This window comes from Pteropus alecto, unplaced genomic scaffold, assembly GCF_000325575.1.
Source record: "Pteropus alecto unplaced genomic scaffold, ASM32557v1 scaffold45, whole genome shotgun sequence".
Lineage (NCBI taxonomy): Eukaryota > Metazoa > Chordata > Mammalia > Chiroptera > Pteropodidae > Pteropus > Pteropus alecto.
In genome coordinates, this window is record NW_006442491.1 from 18,377,925 (window position 1) to 18,396,457 (window position 18,533).

The 18,533-nt window shown below is 42.8% G+C and overlaps 1 protein-coding gene, 1 long non-coding RNA gene and 1 pseudogene across 3 annotated transcripts in view; 1 reads left to right on the plus strand and 2 right to left on the minus strand.

Annotated features, from left to right (window-relative positions):
• The first annotated feature begins 12 nt into the window (after nt 1-12).
• Nucleotides 13-5,546, plus strand: LOC107196390. Of its 2 annotated transcripts, none has more exons than XR_003043198.1 (3): nt 13-995; nt 2,904-3,000; nt 4,978-5,546. It is a non-coding gene; the product is annotated as an uncharacterized LOC107196390 (long non-coding RNA). The 2 variants fall into 2 exon arrangements; XR_001517781.2 differs by having other exon boundaries at nt 13-321.
• An 8,745-nt stretch (nt 5,547-14,291) lies between these two features.
• Nucleotides 14,292-14,410, minus strand: LOC112471311 (annotated as a pseudogene).
• Nucleotides 14,411-16,646: 2,236 nt separating this feature from the next.
• ZCCHC3 (zinc finger CCHC-type containing 3) overlaps nt 16,647-18,533 on the minus strand; it is a 3,183-nt gene continuing 1,296 nt past the window's right edge. Inside the window, 1 exon segment of the mRNA XM_006927070.3 lies at nt 16,647-18,533. This exon segment is cut by the window's right edge and continues 22 nt beyond it. Coding sequence (XP_006927132.2) covers nt 18,089-18,533 — 445 coding nt within the window. The 3' untranslated portion in view covers nt 16,647-18,088.

An 18,533-nucleotide genomic window follows, 5' to 3' on the forward strand; every position in this document is an offset into this window, starting at 1 on the left:
TAAACACTGAGGTGCCCGCTTGGGCTGCGGCCGGGCCACGCCTCGCACTCTGGAGACGCGTCACCCGTTGCTGGGCAGAGAACTTGGTATTTGCATCTCCCAATCGCTGGCTGCCGGAGCAGGGCGGGACTCGGGCTGCAGGGCTGGGCGGTCTCCCGCCTGGGATTGGGGGTGTCGGATGAGATCGGTTTCTTTTCTTAGGCTGGGGACTGGAGGAATGGTGGAGGGGCGCTGAGCGTGCTTCCCATCTGGCTCCGAAACCTTGTCTCCGCCCTGCATTGCCTTTGAAATTTTAGCTTATTCAGTGACACCTGCCGCCAGGTAGGACTCCGCCCCCTTTCCCGGGGGCGTCTTTTTGGACCGTCCCAGAACTGAATGTGTGTGTGGGGCGGGGGGGCACCCAGGCTTAGGAAAGACTTTTAAGGGGACAGTTATCGTGTCACAGGTGTAGCCCCTGCTAATACACACAGGATCAGCCATATCGGGGCTCATCAAATGCTTTTAGACTCAATATACCCTTTCGAATTTTTTATCTCGTTCGAGGAGTCAGTAGAGTCCTGAGAAAGAAGGGACTATGGACGCTCGCCTCCCAATTAGAAAACACTGAAGACAAGCCAACTAAGGCTCGAATACTAGGCTCGCGGTCCCGGTTCTATTCCATGCACTGCGCACGGAGGGGCCGGGGCGCCTCGCCAACCAGTCGAGGGGCCTTAACAGCGCGGACTTCACGCTTTTCACAGCCCTCAGGCGATGTTCGAGGATGCGTGGGTGGCCCGCGCGCAGGTCCTACCCCACACCGCGGCCTGCCTGGTGCGGGACTAGGGCGCGGCGCTCCTTGCGTTTCTGGAGATGAGTGCGCGGGCACGGGGGCGGAGCCAGGCCAAGGGGCGTGTCCGCGACGCATGCTCTAGGCGCGTGGCGGGGAGGGGCTGCGCGCTCCCAGCTCACCACGTGTGAGGCGGCTCAGGCACCACTGGGCGTGTGCTGCCCCAGGGGTAGGTCACCTTCACGGCGCCTTGGGCCTGGGAAGTGGGAGAGGGCGCTGAGGCCTACCCTCTCGGAATCAGGAGTTAGGATGGGTCGGGATTAGGGTCTCTAAAGTGGCATTCTACTAAGGCGTGATGGGCACCATTCGGAGAGGAGGGTACATGTCTCTCTTAGTAGACCTTACCCACCACTCGGCGGGCGGGGACGGAGAGCCCACCCGGAGGGTGTAGGGCGGGAGGAAGGGTGGAGGTGCGGCTCCGCAGATGCGTGGGGCGGGTTGATGCTCTGGGTTCCCGGAGGAAAATTGGAGCAGCACCGGCGGGAGGGGGCAGCTCTTAAAGGCACAGGGCGCTTGGAAGAAGGCCCTGCTCCTGACCAAATGGTTCACTGAGGTCTGGCGATACCTACGTTTGACCATTCACAATGGCAGCGTGACTGGTTCAATGCTTGATGGAGTCAGAATTACTGTATTCACATCCCTGTACCTCTTTTCTTATCTTAAAACGAGGAGAAAAGCAGTTTCGCATATGGTTGTATTACACATTAAGTGGGATATTAGATGCAAACACATCTCTGACGCCTAGTAAATGTTGAATAAATATTAGTTTTCTGGTACTTAGGGTACCAACAACGTAGAGATACCAACTTAATAAGAAAAGATGGTGGAGATGGCTTTAACATTTCAAAAACTTATCAGAGGAGTGATCATGGGAAAAAGAAAAGCTTTTTTGAATTTTCTAACACTTTTCAAATTTTCCCATTTAATACTCATTTTATTTTAAATGACACGGACATGCCATCTTTTCAATGCTTTGGGCCTCTCAAAGGTCTTATTTTGGTCCTGAAACTGCTGCTATTGTTATTTTTATTATTATTATTTTACTTTTTATTTTTATTATTATTGTTACTACTACTACTGCTTACATACCGGCCTCCTGGATGTTCCTCAAACACAGATGGCTTGGTTCCACCGCAGAAGTTTTGTACATGCTGTCTCCTCTTGCTTGGAAAACTCTTTGCCCCGCTCCACACATGGCTGGCCCATCATTCTAGCTTCAGCTCAGGTAGACTTTCCAGAGAGTCTGCCCTGACCACTCTCTGCTCTTGCCTACCTGTCATCCTGCATCTCAGGTGGACAGAGTTGCTTGTCTGTGCCTCATTTTTCTCATTGCCCATCGTTGGCTCATGTTATGTTTGTATGTATGTATTTACATATAAAAACCAGTGAATTCAGCGACCCAGCACAAGCACAGAACATTGATAATAACCTGCCTTGCCCTATGAACTCCTTTTCTATCCCATCCCCTGCCTTTCCTTACCTGAAGTGATGTGTATCCTGAATCTTCTCTTTACATTTAAAAAAAACAGTTTTATGGAGATATAATTCATATATCATACTATTCACTCATTTAAAGTGTACAATTAAATGGTATGTTCAGAGTTGTGGAACCATCACCACAATCCATTTTAGAATATTTTCATCATCCCCAAAAGAAACTGTATTCATTAACAGTCACTCCTCCATCTCCTTTACCTCCTCTCTAACCCCCAGCTCTAGGCAACCACTAATCTACTTTCTGTCTCTATGAATTTGCTGCACCATTTTGCATCCTAACCAGCAGCATATGAAAGTTCCAATTTCTCCTTTCTCTTACTTTTTAAAAATATTTTCTTAAAATGTTTTCCCTTGCCTTTAGCTTTATCAAAAGGGTATCATGTTCTATATAATATTCTGGTATTTACTTTCTCACTCAATATTATAATGTTGATTCGTTTGTTATTGCACCTGTGTGAGATATGTTCATATTCCACTGTGGGAATATACCACAATTTTCTTACTCATTCTCCTGTCCATGGACATTTGGATTATTGCCAGGTTTTTGCTCTTAGTAAAAGTTTACTGTTAACAATCCTAGATGTGTCTCTGGTGTTCAAGTACAGGAAAGTCTCCCCAGTATCTCATGGAAAGTGTGATGGCACATCTGAGGACATGTGACTGCTAACTTTTACAAAGTAATGCCAAACTTGAATCATTTTACTTTTACACCAGCCACATGGAAGAGATCCTTTTTGTCCATATCCTGTCCAAAGTTTGGTACTGTCAGATGTCTTAATTTTGGTTGCATTATTTTCTTCCATCATTCTTTCTATTTTCTTCATAACACCTTCCATATTTGCAATTATTTTATTTGTTCACTTGTTTTTCGCCCGTTTCCCCTATGCTAGAATGTCAGTTCCAAAAGGGTAGAGATTTTTGTTTACTGCGTTATCCCTAGGAGAGTGCTTGGCACACATAGGTGCTCAATAAGTATTTATTGAGTGAATCAAAGTCTATGTTGAGTGCACTCAAATTCCTATGGAAGCCCAGAGAAGGAAGTAAAATTTTGAAAAACAAAACCCAAAACTCAACTATGCTGCTGAGATGTGGTTATAAGTGCACACAGACTCCCCTGGGTCCTTTCAAATGGGTGCCCAAGAGTCTAACCCTTGCAGGCCACAGGAGTTCAAGGCTGGGCTCACCAGTAAGCTGTTCAGTCCAGACTGCAGTAGGCAGGCGGTGAGGTTCTTGGAAAGCTGCTGACCACCACTGCCCCACCAGTTCAGGCCACCATCATCTCTCATCCAGGCACTTGCCCACCCTCCTTTCGCACCCAGCAGCAGGTCTTTTTCCATTCCATTCTCCTCCCAGAAGCCAGTGTGATGGGATTTTCCAGTCACAGATCTGATTATGTCTCTTACCTTCTTAAAACTCTTCAGTGGTTCCCCATTACTCTCAAAAGAAACAGCAGACTTTGGCCTGGCCCACTGGACCAAGCTTGGTCTGACCGCTGCTCACGCATCTTATCTCCTCTCCCACTTTCTTTGTCTTGAGTTAGCTTCCAGTCCCACGGGCCTCTTTTCAGTTCGTGGAATGAGCCTCATTGCATCCCCACACAGTATGTTGTCAAGTCCATTCCCTCACCCTTTTCACACTCCCACCTCTCTGCTTTCTTTTTGTTCTCCTACCTCCATGTTTCTTTTTTTCAGTGCACCAGTGGACTATTTAGCTCATTTGACACTTGGAACAGATCATTTTTTAATACCCACCTCCTCTAAATGACATTATTTTCAATAACAGTCATGAAATACAGTGAATAATACTGATAATGGCCAGAAAAGAAATGCAGATGGTGAAAATACTCTTTTATTGAACTTTGTATATGTAATGTCCCTAAAAATAAATATTACAGTACAAAAAAATCAATAATTAGATCAGTAATTTTTAATTATATTTATATATTCCTTTGAAAAAAGGAAAATGAAAACTATATAGTAGTCTATTGCAATAATTACATCATTATATTATAGTTTGAAAACAAAAAACACTTTAGGAATCTATTTCAATATTAAATGTATTATTTGAATTTGGTAAAACAATTTTAGTAAATAATGATAATATAATTTGACTAATAAAATTTTTAGTTGCCACCCTGTAGTTCACTATGTTAAATTTTAAATATGAAAGCTTTAAATGGTCCCATGGAATGACAGAATTGAAGCAACTCAAGTTCTGGTTCTTCATTTCATAATCACTGTGCTATCATTGTTTATTCTGAACCTATTGTTTCAACACAGACATATGGTGTACCAAAGGGGCTGGAGACACAAGTACTCAGGAAACGAGTTTGAACGATTCCAGGCTGTTGTGCACTTAGTCTCAAAATTAATGTGGGTAGCTATGTCTGATTTGGCCTGTGTTTGGGGCTGACTATATAACTAGGAGTGCTCTGAATTAATGTCCTTGTAGAATATAATGTTTATTAGTATGTAAGTAATTAAAATAGGCTGATTCGAAGCTTAGGAATATTAAGATTCAAGTTAAATCAACAACTTTATCTTCAAGGAAGGGAATTTTATCAGTGACATGGTTCAGAATTGTGGGCACATGGTGATATTAAAATGCAGACTGACTTTCAATCAGTTTTACTATTGTTTTTAAATTCCCTGCAGACAGTACGCCTCCTCATGGCCGGCACAACTCCAGTTGGTACACCACAGCAGAGCAGGAGCTCCATGAGATCAGAGGGCCCACGGGATTGCTACTCTTACCGTTGTATCTTGTATCCCAGCACCCAGCAGAGCTTGGCACAACATAGCCTTTGAATATCTGTTCAGTGAAGGGAGGAAGGAGCCAATAAGGTATGGGCGTGGCTAACTCAGGAGTGGGCGTGGGTGTTCCAGACACCATCATACAACTCCACTCACCCCAAGTGTGGGTAGCTCCAAAACATCAGTCTGCAAACTGGCATGGTCCTCAAAGACATTCATAATGAAGAGAAAGAACAATAACAGCAAGGTAATTCGTTTTTTGATTCATCAAAATGTCTTATTTAAAAAATGAAGAGATTATGATCATATATGTGTGTGTGAGTGTGTGTGTGTACTACAGGGCTCTTTTACTGAATAATCTAGAACTATATATGTGGTCTTGAGCACTTAAATATGGCTAGTGAGAAGCGAAATGTGCTATACTGCAAAATTCTCACCACTTTTCAAAGACAGCATAAACAGATGTAAAATATCACATTAATATTTTTTCTATTTGATTATATGTTGAGATTATAATATTTTGGATATATTGAGTTAAATAAAATATATTAAAATCAATTCCACCTGTTTTCTTTGTTACTTTTTTAAATGTGGCTTCTGGAAAATTTAAATTACATTTATGGTTTGGATTGTATTCTAATAATAGTACTAGTATAGAAGATGGCAGTTTTTCTCATCTTTATTTAGCAGAATTAAAAGTTGGCAATCTTTTGGACCCTAAATTTTAAAATTTGTGCTTTTGCGGGTCTGGGTAGGGCAGTATTTTTTTAACTTGTCTGTGAAATCCCAGTCTTAAAATCCCTGATGGAATGCTGGGTTACCAATCCATGAGATGTGGTTTGAGACTCAGAGAAACACAAGGCAGAGGAGAGAGAATTGGGGGACCTGGTCACAGATGAGGACAGCATCAGAATTATTTTTGCAGCATTAGTACAACTGATGGAATTGGGGAATAGTCAGATTGGGAGAAGGAAGGGGACGGTGACTAGATGGGAGAGAGGATTTTGTTTGGATAGTGGGTCTCATCTGGTGACTCTGAACCCACACACCATTTGTCCATCTCTACGCCTCCTGGAGCATAATCCTTACCCCCTACAATCTGACTCTGAAATTCACTAGACTTTTCCCTTTGGGGGTGACTATATAATTTATCATGAAAGAAGATACTATTAATAATTTTGCCGGAACAACAGAAATAAACTGAGACTGCCTGAGTAAACTGGGAGATAAGTCATCTTCAACTGGGGCTTTAAACAATCGAAGCATTCAGGATATTAAGTCAAACTTTGTTCAATGTTATGAGTTTTTAGGGAGTTACTTTAACTCCTTTGCCTCAGTTTCCTCATCTGCAAAATTGGAAGAGTATAATAGTTCAGGATATGGGACATGGTAAAGGTTCAATGAGTGGTAGCTATAATAAGAGTTAACACAACAAAAATTATTTTTTAAAACAAAAAGGTAAAACTATAGAGACAGTAAAAAGATGTTTGGTTATCAGAGTTTGTCGGGGAAAGGGTCAAATAGGTAAAACAGAACGATGAAACTTCTGTATCATACTGTAATGGTGGATACAAGATATTATGCATTTGTCAAAACCCATAGAACTGTACAACACAAAAAGTGAACCTTAATGCATGAAAATTAAAAAAAAAAAATCACTTAGGACATCTGGAGAGTCCCAAGATGGAATACAGCATGTGACAAAACAACTGTGTTTACAAAGATAGGAAACAACTTCACTGCAGGGGATGGGGAAAAGTGTGCTGACTTAAGTAACTTTAAAAATGAGTGGACTCTGTAGAACTAACAGCATAAGAAAGTGTACAGAAGTACTGCACTCTAGTTGATAAACTTTCCCATGAGGGTATGGGTTAGCAATGCTGATACTGCTTTATGCGTATACTGGAATTGAATGATTAAGTAAATGGGTGATGAGAGCCAGGTTTCTCACTGTTGGAGTGAGAATTTACAGATAAGTAAGAAAAAGAGACTAGAATGATTCAGGTAGTAATGGATGAGAGTTGTAAATATAAATGTGAACTTATGTTTAACTTAATATAGATACAGATGGTTACATACAGAAATATTTATAGGTATGTGATAAACACAGGTTAGTGTATACACATATTTCTTTGTTCTGTTAGTTGAGGCTTCAAAGAAAAAACACCCAGCAATGAGCACACTTAGTGCCCAGACCTTGGTTTCTAATATCATTCTCCAACAGAAAAAATCAGGGCTGAATTCCATTGAGAAATGGTTGATTCTAGGACTGGGGCAGGAAAGATACCAGATAAGCCTGGGGCATCATATAGTGCCAGAAAGTAAGGAAATGCTTAACAACAATGAAAAGAAAAGACACACAAAGATGGGGGTATGTCAGAGGGACACAGGAGCCAAGTAAAAGAGCTGCCAAAGGCCAAAGCTGGAACAATGAGAACAACAAAATTAAGTAGTATCGGAATATAACCTAAAATATGAAATATCTATGAGTTCATAGTGAAATAAATAACTGAATAAAAAGAGGAAAAGAGACAAATCTTTAATGCAGAAAAATTCCAAATATCTTATGTAAATAGGCCGCACTCAAAGAGGTGGAACATAACTTCCCCTTCCTTAAGTGCAGGCTAAGCATAGTTACTTCCTTCCAAAGAGGACAGCATGAAAAGGGGTAAGAGATAACTTTACAGTGCAGAAACCTGACAAATAGTACCTCAGCCAGGTCATCAAGGTCAACACCAACAGGGATAAGTCATGTTGATGTCTGAGAAACTGCCACAACAAAGAGGAACCTAAGGAGACATGAGATAAATGCGATGTGATTTCTTGATGGGATCCTGGGATAGAAAAAAAAGGATCCTAGGATAGAAGAGTTTTTCCTTGAGTAAAAACTAACGAAATCTGAATAAACTATGAACTTTAGTTAATAACAAGGTATTGATACTGGTTTACTAATTTAACAAATATGCCATATTAATGTAAGATGTTAATAGAAGAAACAGGGTGGATGGGTGATAGAGGAGCTTTGTATTATCTTTGCAATGTTTCTGCAAATCTAAAGATGTTCTAAAAAGTCGTTTACTTTTTAAAAAATAGCACAGGGTGTCAAAAAGACATTTAGTTTATTTAGACTTTAGAGCGCCAAAGCCATTACACAGCCTGCCTTAAAAAGGGAATTTCTTCAGTGGGTTAAGAGAAATATTCATTTATCCTACTGTTTTAATACGTTTTGAATCCAAGAGTTAAATTGTCCAGTAAATGTCGCCTACCAATTACTTGAGTCAATGTCTCATGAAGTCAGCATCAAAAATTTCGCGTGTTTAATTTGTATGTATCTGAAATACAAACGAGGAAAAATGACTAGGTCCTTGATAATTTTAAATTAAATGAAAATAAAAGAAATCCACACAGAGCAGGCATCAATCCCATTGCCTAAATTTTCATTGCCTGAAATTGTTTTAGTAGAGTGACATATATTGTGTAATTGGAACAGTTTTGTTCTCCTTAAATAAAATATTAGCCAAAGATTATTCAGGCTGCAACTGACAGGCGTTACTGCTAGTTCTTTCTAATTTAGAGAATTCCTTTTTCTTTTCTTTTTCTTTTTTTTTTTTTGAAAAATTGAGTCTGTTGCTACTTTGAAGCTAGAGGGAGAGCAGGGTCGAAGCTCATTGGTGGTGTCCCTGGGCCGAGGGCAGGCTCTAAGCCAAAGGACCTGCTCATTGGTGGGCTCCCCGGCAGCTGTTCGGGGGGCGCCTGGGATGGAGCTCGGAGCCCATTGGCTGAGTCACTGGAAGATGGTGTAACGGACCGCTAAGGCCTGTGCAGCCGGTTTCTACGGCAACGGAGGCTTGAAAGAGCCACTCATATTTCGGCGTTCTCCCCCAACTCCCCCTTCCGGTGGGGGCAGGGCGGCCTGGATTTGAGGGCCGGTGCTGGAGGCGTGGGGGCTGGGAGTTAAGGGGACAGGGACTTCTTCCCACCAGCCAACCTGGCAAAGGAACATTTGAACTGGGTTTGGGGAACCTGGCCTGCGTGCTCATTGGGAAAAAAAACAGCCAAACAAAAGCACAAAGAAGAAAAAGAAAAACGACATATAATTCCACCCTCTCCTGACCTCTCCATCAGTAACGTTTCGTCTGCGAACGAACACAAAGCCTGGCACAGAGTAGGAACTGAATACCTAATGGGAAGGAGAAAGAAAGGAAGGCAAGAAGAAAGAGAAGGAGAGAGGGAGGGAGACTCCAGGATGTGGACAATGTGGCGTGAGACAAAATGCCCTCCCTATTGGGCGGAAAGTCCACAGAACCCTAGATCTAACCAAGTATGACAGCCTTCGCTATGGGGGCTTGAAGGAGAAAGGGGTCGCCGGTGCACAAGAAGGAGGGAGGGAGAGGGCGGCAAACAGGATCGTAACTAGGTATTTGGGAGACTTGACTCTGCTGTAGGATTCCGTGGGTTCACCTTCCCGCTGGCTCTGCCACTTAACAGCTGCCAGTGCTTCAACTCTCCAGATAGCAGTATCTTTGTTTGTTAAGTAAAAAAAACCAAAAACAAACAGTATCTACTTCATTGAGTTGGTGTCAGAACTGAGTTGCAATAATATATGTCAAGTTCTTAATACCATGCCTAGAACATAGTAAACGTTCAATCACCAGTAGCTATTATAACTGAAGAAGGGGTAAAATTTGACTTGGTGGAAAAAATAGAGAGGTTATCATTATTGTGGTAAGGAGAGAGTGGGGTAGTGTGGAAATCCTACAAAAGAGACCAGTTTGGTTGTCATATAGAAAAGCATGGGAGATGATAGCCAAAAGGCATAAAAGAAAAAATAGTTAACTGTTCACTGAGTGCCTGGCCCTCTGCCAAGTCCTTTACATGAATTGATTTCATTTTTTCACTAGCCCTGATGAGGCAGTTACCATTAAACCCATTTTTCTGGTAAGGAAACAGGCCCAGAAAGGTTTTAAAGCTTGTCTGAGCTAAGAAATGACATAACCATACAGGCATTTGGGAGGCCCAGGACAAAAGTACAACTGGAGGTCCATATAACATATGTCTCTAAATAGTTAGGAATTATACAACAGTGTACAGTAATATGTTAAATATGTTCTGTTCTCCTTGTTGGATGTACTGTCATAACTACCTGGATGACCAGGTTTGAATTATAGTTCTAGGACCCTTGGAATTCTGGGGCAGTATATTGGCCGGTCCAAGGAGAGCTATCCCCTGGATCCTGCATCTAGCCCTTGTCCAACTACCTCCCAGCCTATCAGTGAGGGACTCGGCATGCATAAGTGGACATCTCAGCCCCCACATCCAAGCTGTCTTAAAAACAGTTACTTTGAGACCTAAGCCTGAGGTCTGTAAGGTGTGCATCAGGCAGTGCAGTTGCCCTCAGCTGAGATGGACCCAGGAAATGAGACCCACAAAGGCTCTGTAAACAATCCTAAGGATATTTTGGAAGGGAATTCTGGGGTCTCAGAGAATGTTCTAGAAAGGGAGGGCACAGACTCTGGGTAGGCAGTTCCTCTTGTGTCTGTAGAATCCTCACCCTGCCTCCTGAGGAGGGGTAGTGGGAGGTCAGGGCAGGGCTACTCTTGCCAGGGATAAGTGAGTGTTGAAGCCAGGCATTTGGAATCCAGCAACCTGGTGCTCCCTTGTGCCTCATAGTGCTGGGGAATATGCAGACTAAATTTCAGTGTGATATGCCCTCAGGGAAACAGGGGAGGCTGGACCTGACTGCCCAGTCTGAAGGAAAGCCTTATCAAAGGTGAGAATACTGGAGTGAATTAGCTTTTTAAGGATGAATGGATAAGTTCTAATTCAGTTTAGAGTCAATGATGGCTTTGCTAAGGGTATCATTAAAGAAGGATGAGTCCACACGTGCTGACCTGTAACCTCGGCCAAGTAATTTCTAGATCATTCATGACATAAATATTTATTGGGCTTTTGTTATGTGCCAGGCACAGTGCTAAATGCTGGAGCTACAACCCAGAGCAAAAAAGTCATGGTCCCTGCCCTCTTGGAGCTCCAAACTGAGAGACAGAGGCAGATATTAATCAAACCATAGCATAAATAAACATATTATTGGTACCTGCAGTAACTGCTGGAAGGAGGGAGAATATAAGAGGGCCTGGTCTAGAAGGTTAGGGAAGGCTGCAGTTAGGAAGTGGCATTAGAGCTGAGCACCAGGGAAGGTAAGGGTTAACCACATGTCAGGGAAGATAGATTTCTGGAATGACTAGCAGGAGTCAAGCCTGGGTTAGGGGGTGAGGCCCAGAGGAGGCAGGGCCTGGTGGGCCCCAGGGAGGACACAAAGTCTTTGAAGGTCTTTAAGCTGGGGAGTAATGTGATCAAATTTCATTCTTTTGCACTGAAGGAGCACAAGCTTGGAAGGAGGGAGACTAGTGAGTTGGCGGCTGTAATCTTAAACTTTCCCACTAAATTTTCTTATTTTTAAAGATAGAGGAAATGGATTCCTGTCACTGCAGAGTCTACAGTAATTTCTTTGAGGTGTTATGTTGAGTTTTGCATTGATTTTTGTTACTAATTTTTTTTTTTTTTTTTTGCCAAAGAATACATGAAATAGTTAAAACGAAAACAAAATCAACCTTCCCCAAAAATATACCATGGAAAATAAGTTTTCCTTCCATTCCAAACCCCAAATATTTAGTTATTTTCAGAAGCTGCGACAGTTACCAATTTCATTAATATTCTTCCAGAGTTATTCTGTACATAAATCAGCATATGTACATGTTTATTCCATCATTTAAAAATGTACTATGTAAGTAACATTGAACACTTTAAATATGTTATAATTTTGTCAATTAAGCCTCAATAAAGCTGAAAAAATAATGTTAAAATGTAAACAGCAGCATACCATATCTTGCTTTTTCACTTCAAAATATGTCTTAGAGATTGTTCCATACTTATACATCTAGAGCTGTTCTTTTTTTTTAACATATAGTGTTCCACTATTTGGGTGTGCCGTAGCCTATCTAACTAGTTGCCTATTGATAGACAATCAGATTGCTTCCAGTCCATGGTGCCCTAAGTGCTGCTTCAGTGAACATCCTGATACATACATATTTGTGCACGTGTCCAAATTTAGCTATAGATTCGTTTCCTATAAATGACTGCTGAGTTAAAAGATTACATGAATTTTAAATTTTGATAGTGCCAAACTACTTTCCAAAGATGTTAGTCCATGTTTTATTTTGGAACTCTGCAAAGTTTCCTTTCTCCTCTCCAACATATCTGTGTGTATTCTCATGAAACCTATCCTCCCCAAATATTTTTAGTCACATAGCTAGTGGTGCTGTATGTATGTATATTGGCTTTGCACATGTCTGGTATGCTCTTGTGAAACTCTAGTTTTAACTTGATATGATCTGACTCCTGTTCACCCTTAGCTTCCTCTTGTACTATACTCCACCATACAGAACTGCTCTGCCTGCTCTTTGTTGGCCATACCTGAGTTGACGTGAAGAGATGTAATGGACACTTTGGCTGAGCACGAGGTCTCTAAGGAGCCCAAGAGCCTCTTGTGAAAGCGGTTGGATGCTAGACTGACCTCTTAGCACATAGGGAGCCCCAAGGGGAGTAGAAGGGTCAGAGTGCTAGATTGGCATTTTAGGAAGGTTATTTGTTCCTTAGACTGCCTCCTGCCCCCATCTAAGAGGCCCTTCCCATTGACATAAACTCTATCCCCAGTGGGTGCTCTTCAGTCCTGACTTTACTTGACATCTTGCAGCACTCGATACAATTGTTAACCCCAGTTTATATGTCTCTACACTCTTGTTTTCCTTCTCCCTTTTTGGCTGTCCCTGATTAGGTTGTCATGTTATCGTTTTCCATCAGAAAAAACTCTCACATGTCAGAGGTGCTTAAAGTATGAGTCGAGTTGCTATAATCTTTCTTCCCTTTGCTTTCTCTCATGACCCATTAGGAGGCTGTAAAATTTAATGGGTCATATAAGCATTTATAAAAGAATGAAGCGAGAGAATATAAAATACCAGGGTGTACTACCCACAGGGTTAGGTTAATATTGTTTCTTTATATATATAAACTTTTAAATATATATATATACACACACACACACACACACACACACACACACATATATATATATGCATGCATACATGTCTGCTGGCTGCAATGTAAAGTGTACATCTTATTGTGGGGTGTGGATAAAAAGTGTGAAAGATATTATTATAGGACTCCTATGTTTATTTTTCAAGGCTAGAACTCTCTTTAGAATTTAAGATCTATGTATATTGAACCACGTATTCCACATTTTCTCTTAGACATCCTCTATGAAGACCTCAAACTCAACATATCCAAAATCAAACTCAAGACCTCATCCCCAACTTGGATTTTCTTCTCTGTTCTACATCTCTGACAATGGCCCGTCTATCCAAGTGCAGAAAATGGAAATCTGGGAGTCAGTCATCCTTGGTACTTACCCTTTCCCAGCCCATGTCTAAGTCCTGTTGACTTAAATATCTAAATATATCTATACCCTGCCTGCTTTTCTGTATCTCCATTGTTCAGGTCCAAGGTACTTTTATCTCTCACTTGGGTAAACTGGACTTTTTTCTACTTGGGCTCCCCTCCGACCCAATCTCTACAAAGTCTCCTGAATGGTCTTTTAAGAATACAAACCTGACCATGTCACTTCTTTGCTTAAAAATCTTTCAGTGGCTCCTCAACATTCTCAGACTCAAATTCTAAACATGGCTGGCCAGTCCCCTAACCCCAAGATTTCCAGCCTTATTTCGTACCATCATCTCCCTCCCCCTCTCTGTATTCTAGCCCCAGTGTCTGGGTGGGATATGGTTGGTTGACAGACAGCATCCATTTCCACTCTGTTTATGTGCCTTCTATGCTATACATGCTGGAAAGCTAAAACATTTTCTGACTCCCTTGAAGCTAGGGCTCCAGCAATTAGAATGTCTTGCATGAGGTTTGGAAGATAGAAGGCAGAGGTCAAACAGTTTTGGCTATTTTTGCTCATAAGTAAGGTTGTGGAGTCACCAGCACATGGTGTCTGGCTTCGAGGACTTGATATTTCACTGTCCTGGCAGTAGTACTGGCAGTGGTTCTTATTTATTTATTTGTTTGTATGTTTGTGTTTCAGGTGAGGCAACCCTTGGTTGACCTCACAGATTGCAAGGACCTTGTCAGCTTACAATCTCTTATTACTTTATTTGTTACACCTAAAGCACCTGGTCTTCCTAGGTAGTCTCCTATTCAAATACTAACCAGGCCTGACCTTGCTTAGCTTCTGAGATCAGATGGGATTGGGTTTGTTCAGGGTAGCATGGCGGTAGACTGGCAGTGGATTTCTAACTCCAGCATCCTGTCCTTAGGTGGCAGCTTTAGCAACGTGTCCTCAAACTCAACCTTTCCAGTGATGACCTCGTAGCTCCTTTTTGACTATGAAGGAGGTAGTAGCTCCCCTTGTAGGTCAGTTCTGTGGTGTTCTAAGAGTCATTCCTAATACTCAGCCTAGAGTCCATCACTTTTTTCAATACCTAGAGTGGTCTTTATTTCTAAACCTAGAATTATATACCAGACTTCATTTGATTTCTAAAATTGGCTTGGGCTTCTCCACTATAGGGCTGCTATGCTTGTTATTCCTTCAGCCTAGTCTAATACCCTGCCACCCCTTCACCCTCACCACCGTAGCTCAAACCACTTCTTATATATCCTTTGTATCTCAGTTCAAACATATTCTCTGGGATGTTATTTCTGACCCCTAAGACCAGATTGGTTTTCCTTGTTAAACATGATATCACTTTCTTTTCATGTGTTATCAGTTTATAATTATGGTACATTATTTGTATCACTCTAAAACTTGTGCTCCAGGGGGCTTAACTGTTTTGCTGTATTCCATTGCCTACAAAGAGTTCGTGCTTAACATACATGGGTTGAATGAATGAATGGAATGGAGGTGGCCGGAATGGAGGGTGTCAGGACAAAAATGAAGCCTCTTAAATAACACTCACAAGCCCTGTGCCACCTACTCTTGGCTTTTCCCAACTACATCTTCCTGTGACTCTCTAGCCAGCCTGAACATGCTGTGTTCCAGGTTTCTGCACAGGCTGTTTCTACTTCCCTCTTCCCCTCTTATTCATCTTGCAGGTTTCAGTCAAGACATCTCTTCCAGGAGACCTGTACTGCAGAAAATTCTGTACTGTTTTTTTTACCAGAGTATTTAAAAATAATTAACATTAAAACTTGCTTGTTACTTGTCTCTCTCTCCCCAAGTGTACTGTCTTGTTCATGGGTATATGCAGAGCACCTTGCACGGAGGGCCTGGGTCGAATGGCCCTCAATATTTATTGAAAGTTGAATGAATGTCAACTAGTCGGCCAGACTCAGTCTGGGGATCTCTGCACACTCCCCAAGAGCCCATGAAGAGCGAGGAATTGTAATTTGGGGGCTGCTAGATCAGGAGAGGAAGCTGGGGGAGGTTTGTTATGCTCTAACCCGGAGGCTCAGTCCCCAGACCGCCAAGCAGGAGGCCCGCGGATTGTGGGGGATGGGCAGGGAAACAGTTTCTTCCTCAGCTCCCTCCAGGAGAGTTGCGGGGGAGGGGCGGCGAGAGGGAAGATTCCTTCCTTGGAGGCTCCTTGGCACAGGAAGAAGGGGGCGGGGAGTATGATGAATGCAGGCTTTCTCCCCGCCTCTGGCTTCCAGCCCTGTGAGGGAGAAAAACCTAAGGCAGACAAGGGAAAGAAATGAGGGGGTGGAAGAGGACCGGAGAAATCGACGGAAGGGTCTGTTTGCTTTGGGAGATAGGAAGGCGAGGCTGAGCTGGCTCTGAAAGGCAGGGTTCCCAAGAGCCAATCAGGCCCCAACTACACCGGATCAGCTCTGGATATATCCTCGAATCACTGATTCAGAGGATCAATACACTGGGAACTTTTAACTCTTAGGATCAGATCATCTTAACATCTGAGCTGGAAAATACTTCAGAGGGTTGTGAGTGCGTGTGTGGGTGTTGGGGGGGGGAGGGGGAGATGTCTCAAGGGCTAGCTTGGAAGAGTATTAATTCTCTGGGGTTACCTGGACTCACTCTCTCCCATATAGGTAGAAAAGACGGCAGTTTTTGAAAGCCCATGAATACTTTGCATCCAATTCCTGGCACTTAAAATAACTAAGATGATGAAGCTGACGTCTTCTGTTTTTTTTTTCACTGGTTTGTAATTTCCTGAGGGCAGAGTACTCATCTTAGTACCGTTCAAAACTGTGGTCTCAAACCTGGCTGCCCATCTGAATTGTTTTGGGATGCTTACTAAAAGTTTTCACTCACTGCCGTGATTTTGATTCCTTGGAACTTAGTTAAGGGCTTAAAACTTGAGTTTTAACAGTGTGCTAAGTGATTAGCACACTGGGTTTAGGAAACAACTCCAAAGGGCCTGGCACAACAGTGTAGGGCTAATGTTGCCTGCAGTGGATGGAACTGTATTTGCAGGGCAAACAAATGGTGTGTAGGAAGTATGGATTGAACTAGAGTCTGTGTACTCATGCACCTAACACTCTGAAAGGAAATAGCGCAGTAGTGTTAGCAATACAAAAGATAAATATTTATTCAGAACAAAACTTTTAACAATGGATTTTACATTCTAAGCCACAGGGAAATAGCGAAACATAATACAAAAGGAAGATAAAAACTTAAAAGTAGTGTATTGTCCTTTCTACTTTAACTTGATAACACTTAGTTGACCCAATTGTTCTCTAACTTGGCCTATTTTGCAAGTACATTTTAGAATTTAACAACTCACTTATTCTGGGTTAAAATCATCTTTCTCCTGAGAGTCAGGAGGTTGCAGGTGAGCTCCAATAGCTGCTTCTCTTGGGTTTCTAACTACTGAGGCTAAGGTGCAAATGTAAACCTTTGGTAGGTTTCCTTACACAGGAGCACCCCCATTTCTCACTGGTGGTTATGGGGAAGGGTTAAGGCCCCAAAGGACCAGGCACACCTTAATCCAGATATAGTACCCCAGGGAGCTATAAGTGCACCCTGGATTCTGTTCCTGTCCCTCTGCTATCTTTAAAATATTCGGAAGCCCCTGCTAAATCGTCTCTTTCTGCTTCCTCCCCCAGATTATTTCTTAGCATTCCCCTAAACTCATTATTCTGGAGAGATCAGACTTTCTGGGCCCTCAAGTGTTGAGGAAAATGTTATGAAGTGTGAGAGGTAGTGGAATGAGCACCATGTTTGGGGTCAGGGAACTCTACTCTAGGCCTAGCTCTGGCACCAGACAGCTATTTAATTTTGACCCAGTCATTTAACCTCTCTGGGCCTGTTCACTGTTGGAAAACCAGGGGATCGTTCTAAATCAATTTTTAGGTCCTCTCCAACAGGAAAATTCTAGATTCCAAGATTCTGTGAAAAATGGCTTCTGAGCCACTGAGAAAGAGCTATCATAAAGTCCATGTATTTTAATGCCATAAGAGAGGCCCTTGGCCACCATTCAGAGCTTACATACACTTCTAACAACACTGGTTTCACAAATTCTCAGACTACACATATTAGAAGCAGCAAATTAAAAACGGAGGGGAACAACTGCAAAAGATAGACACCTTGGCAGAAGTTACAGTTCTCAAGTCAACAAACACTGATGGAGTGCCTACCATGTGCTGGGCCCTGTACCTAGTACTAGGGCATGAAGATGAACAAGGCAGCCCAAAGGGTGAAAATCTGGGGAGAAGACAAGGCATGGGGAGTAAGAAGTACAAAAGTCCCCAAATACAAAAACAAAACTTAAAAGAGGGTGACATATCTGCACACTAGTTCTTGGTAGTCGTTACTGATGACAGTCACCAAATCAGAAAAGGCCGAAATGGAGTAAACTCAGTTTAAGAAGGCAGAGAGATAGAGATGACTCTTGTAGGTTTAAAAAGATCTTCGGACACGGTAAAAAAATGATTTTAAAAAAAGTTTTGGCACTTAAAGAGGGGTAAGCTGGCTCTGTGTTCACCCTGGCATGCAGGCGGGTGTTCAGTGCCCGGCCACGCCGGTTAGCTGCGCTGCCACGGAATTGTGAACTGCTTTGGGACACTGGGCAAAGGCGTGTCCTCGCTTGCCACAGAGGTTGCATACGATGCCCTTCCGGCAATAAGGGCTCAGGTGCCCCTCCTCCCCGCACCTGAAGCACCTGTCCTGCGTGCAGCTGCCGCTCATGTGGGTCCGGGAACCACATTTAAAGCACGTCTTGGGTTGCCCCTTGTACCAGCTGTAGCCCCGTTCGGCCCCCAGGAAGAAGGCCCCAGGCAGGTGCCTGACCCCGCCCTCCCCCTGGCGCAGCTCTATCTCGCACTTGTACTCCCCGGTCCAGATCCCAAACCTGTCGGTCACTTTCACGGGCACGGCCAGCACATCGCAGTGGCGCTTGAGCCAGGTAACAATGTCCTCCACGTCTACGGTCTCGTTCCGGAAGAGGATG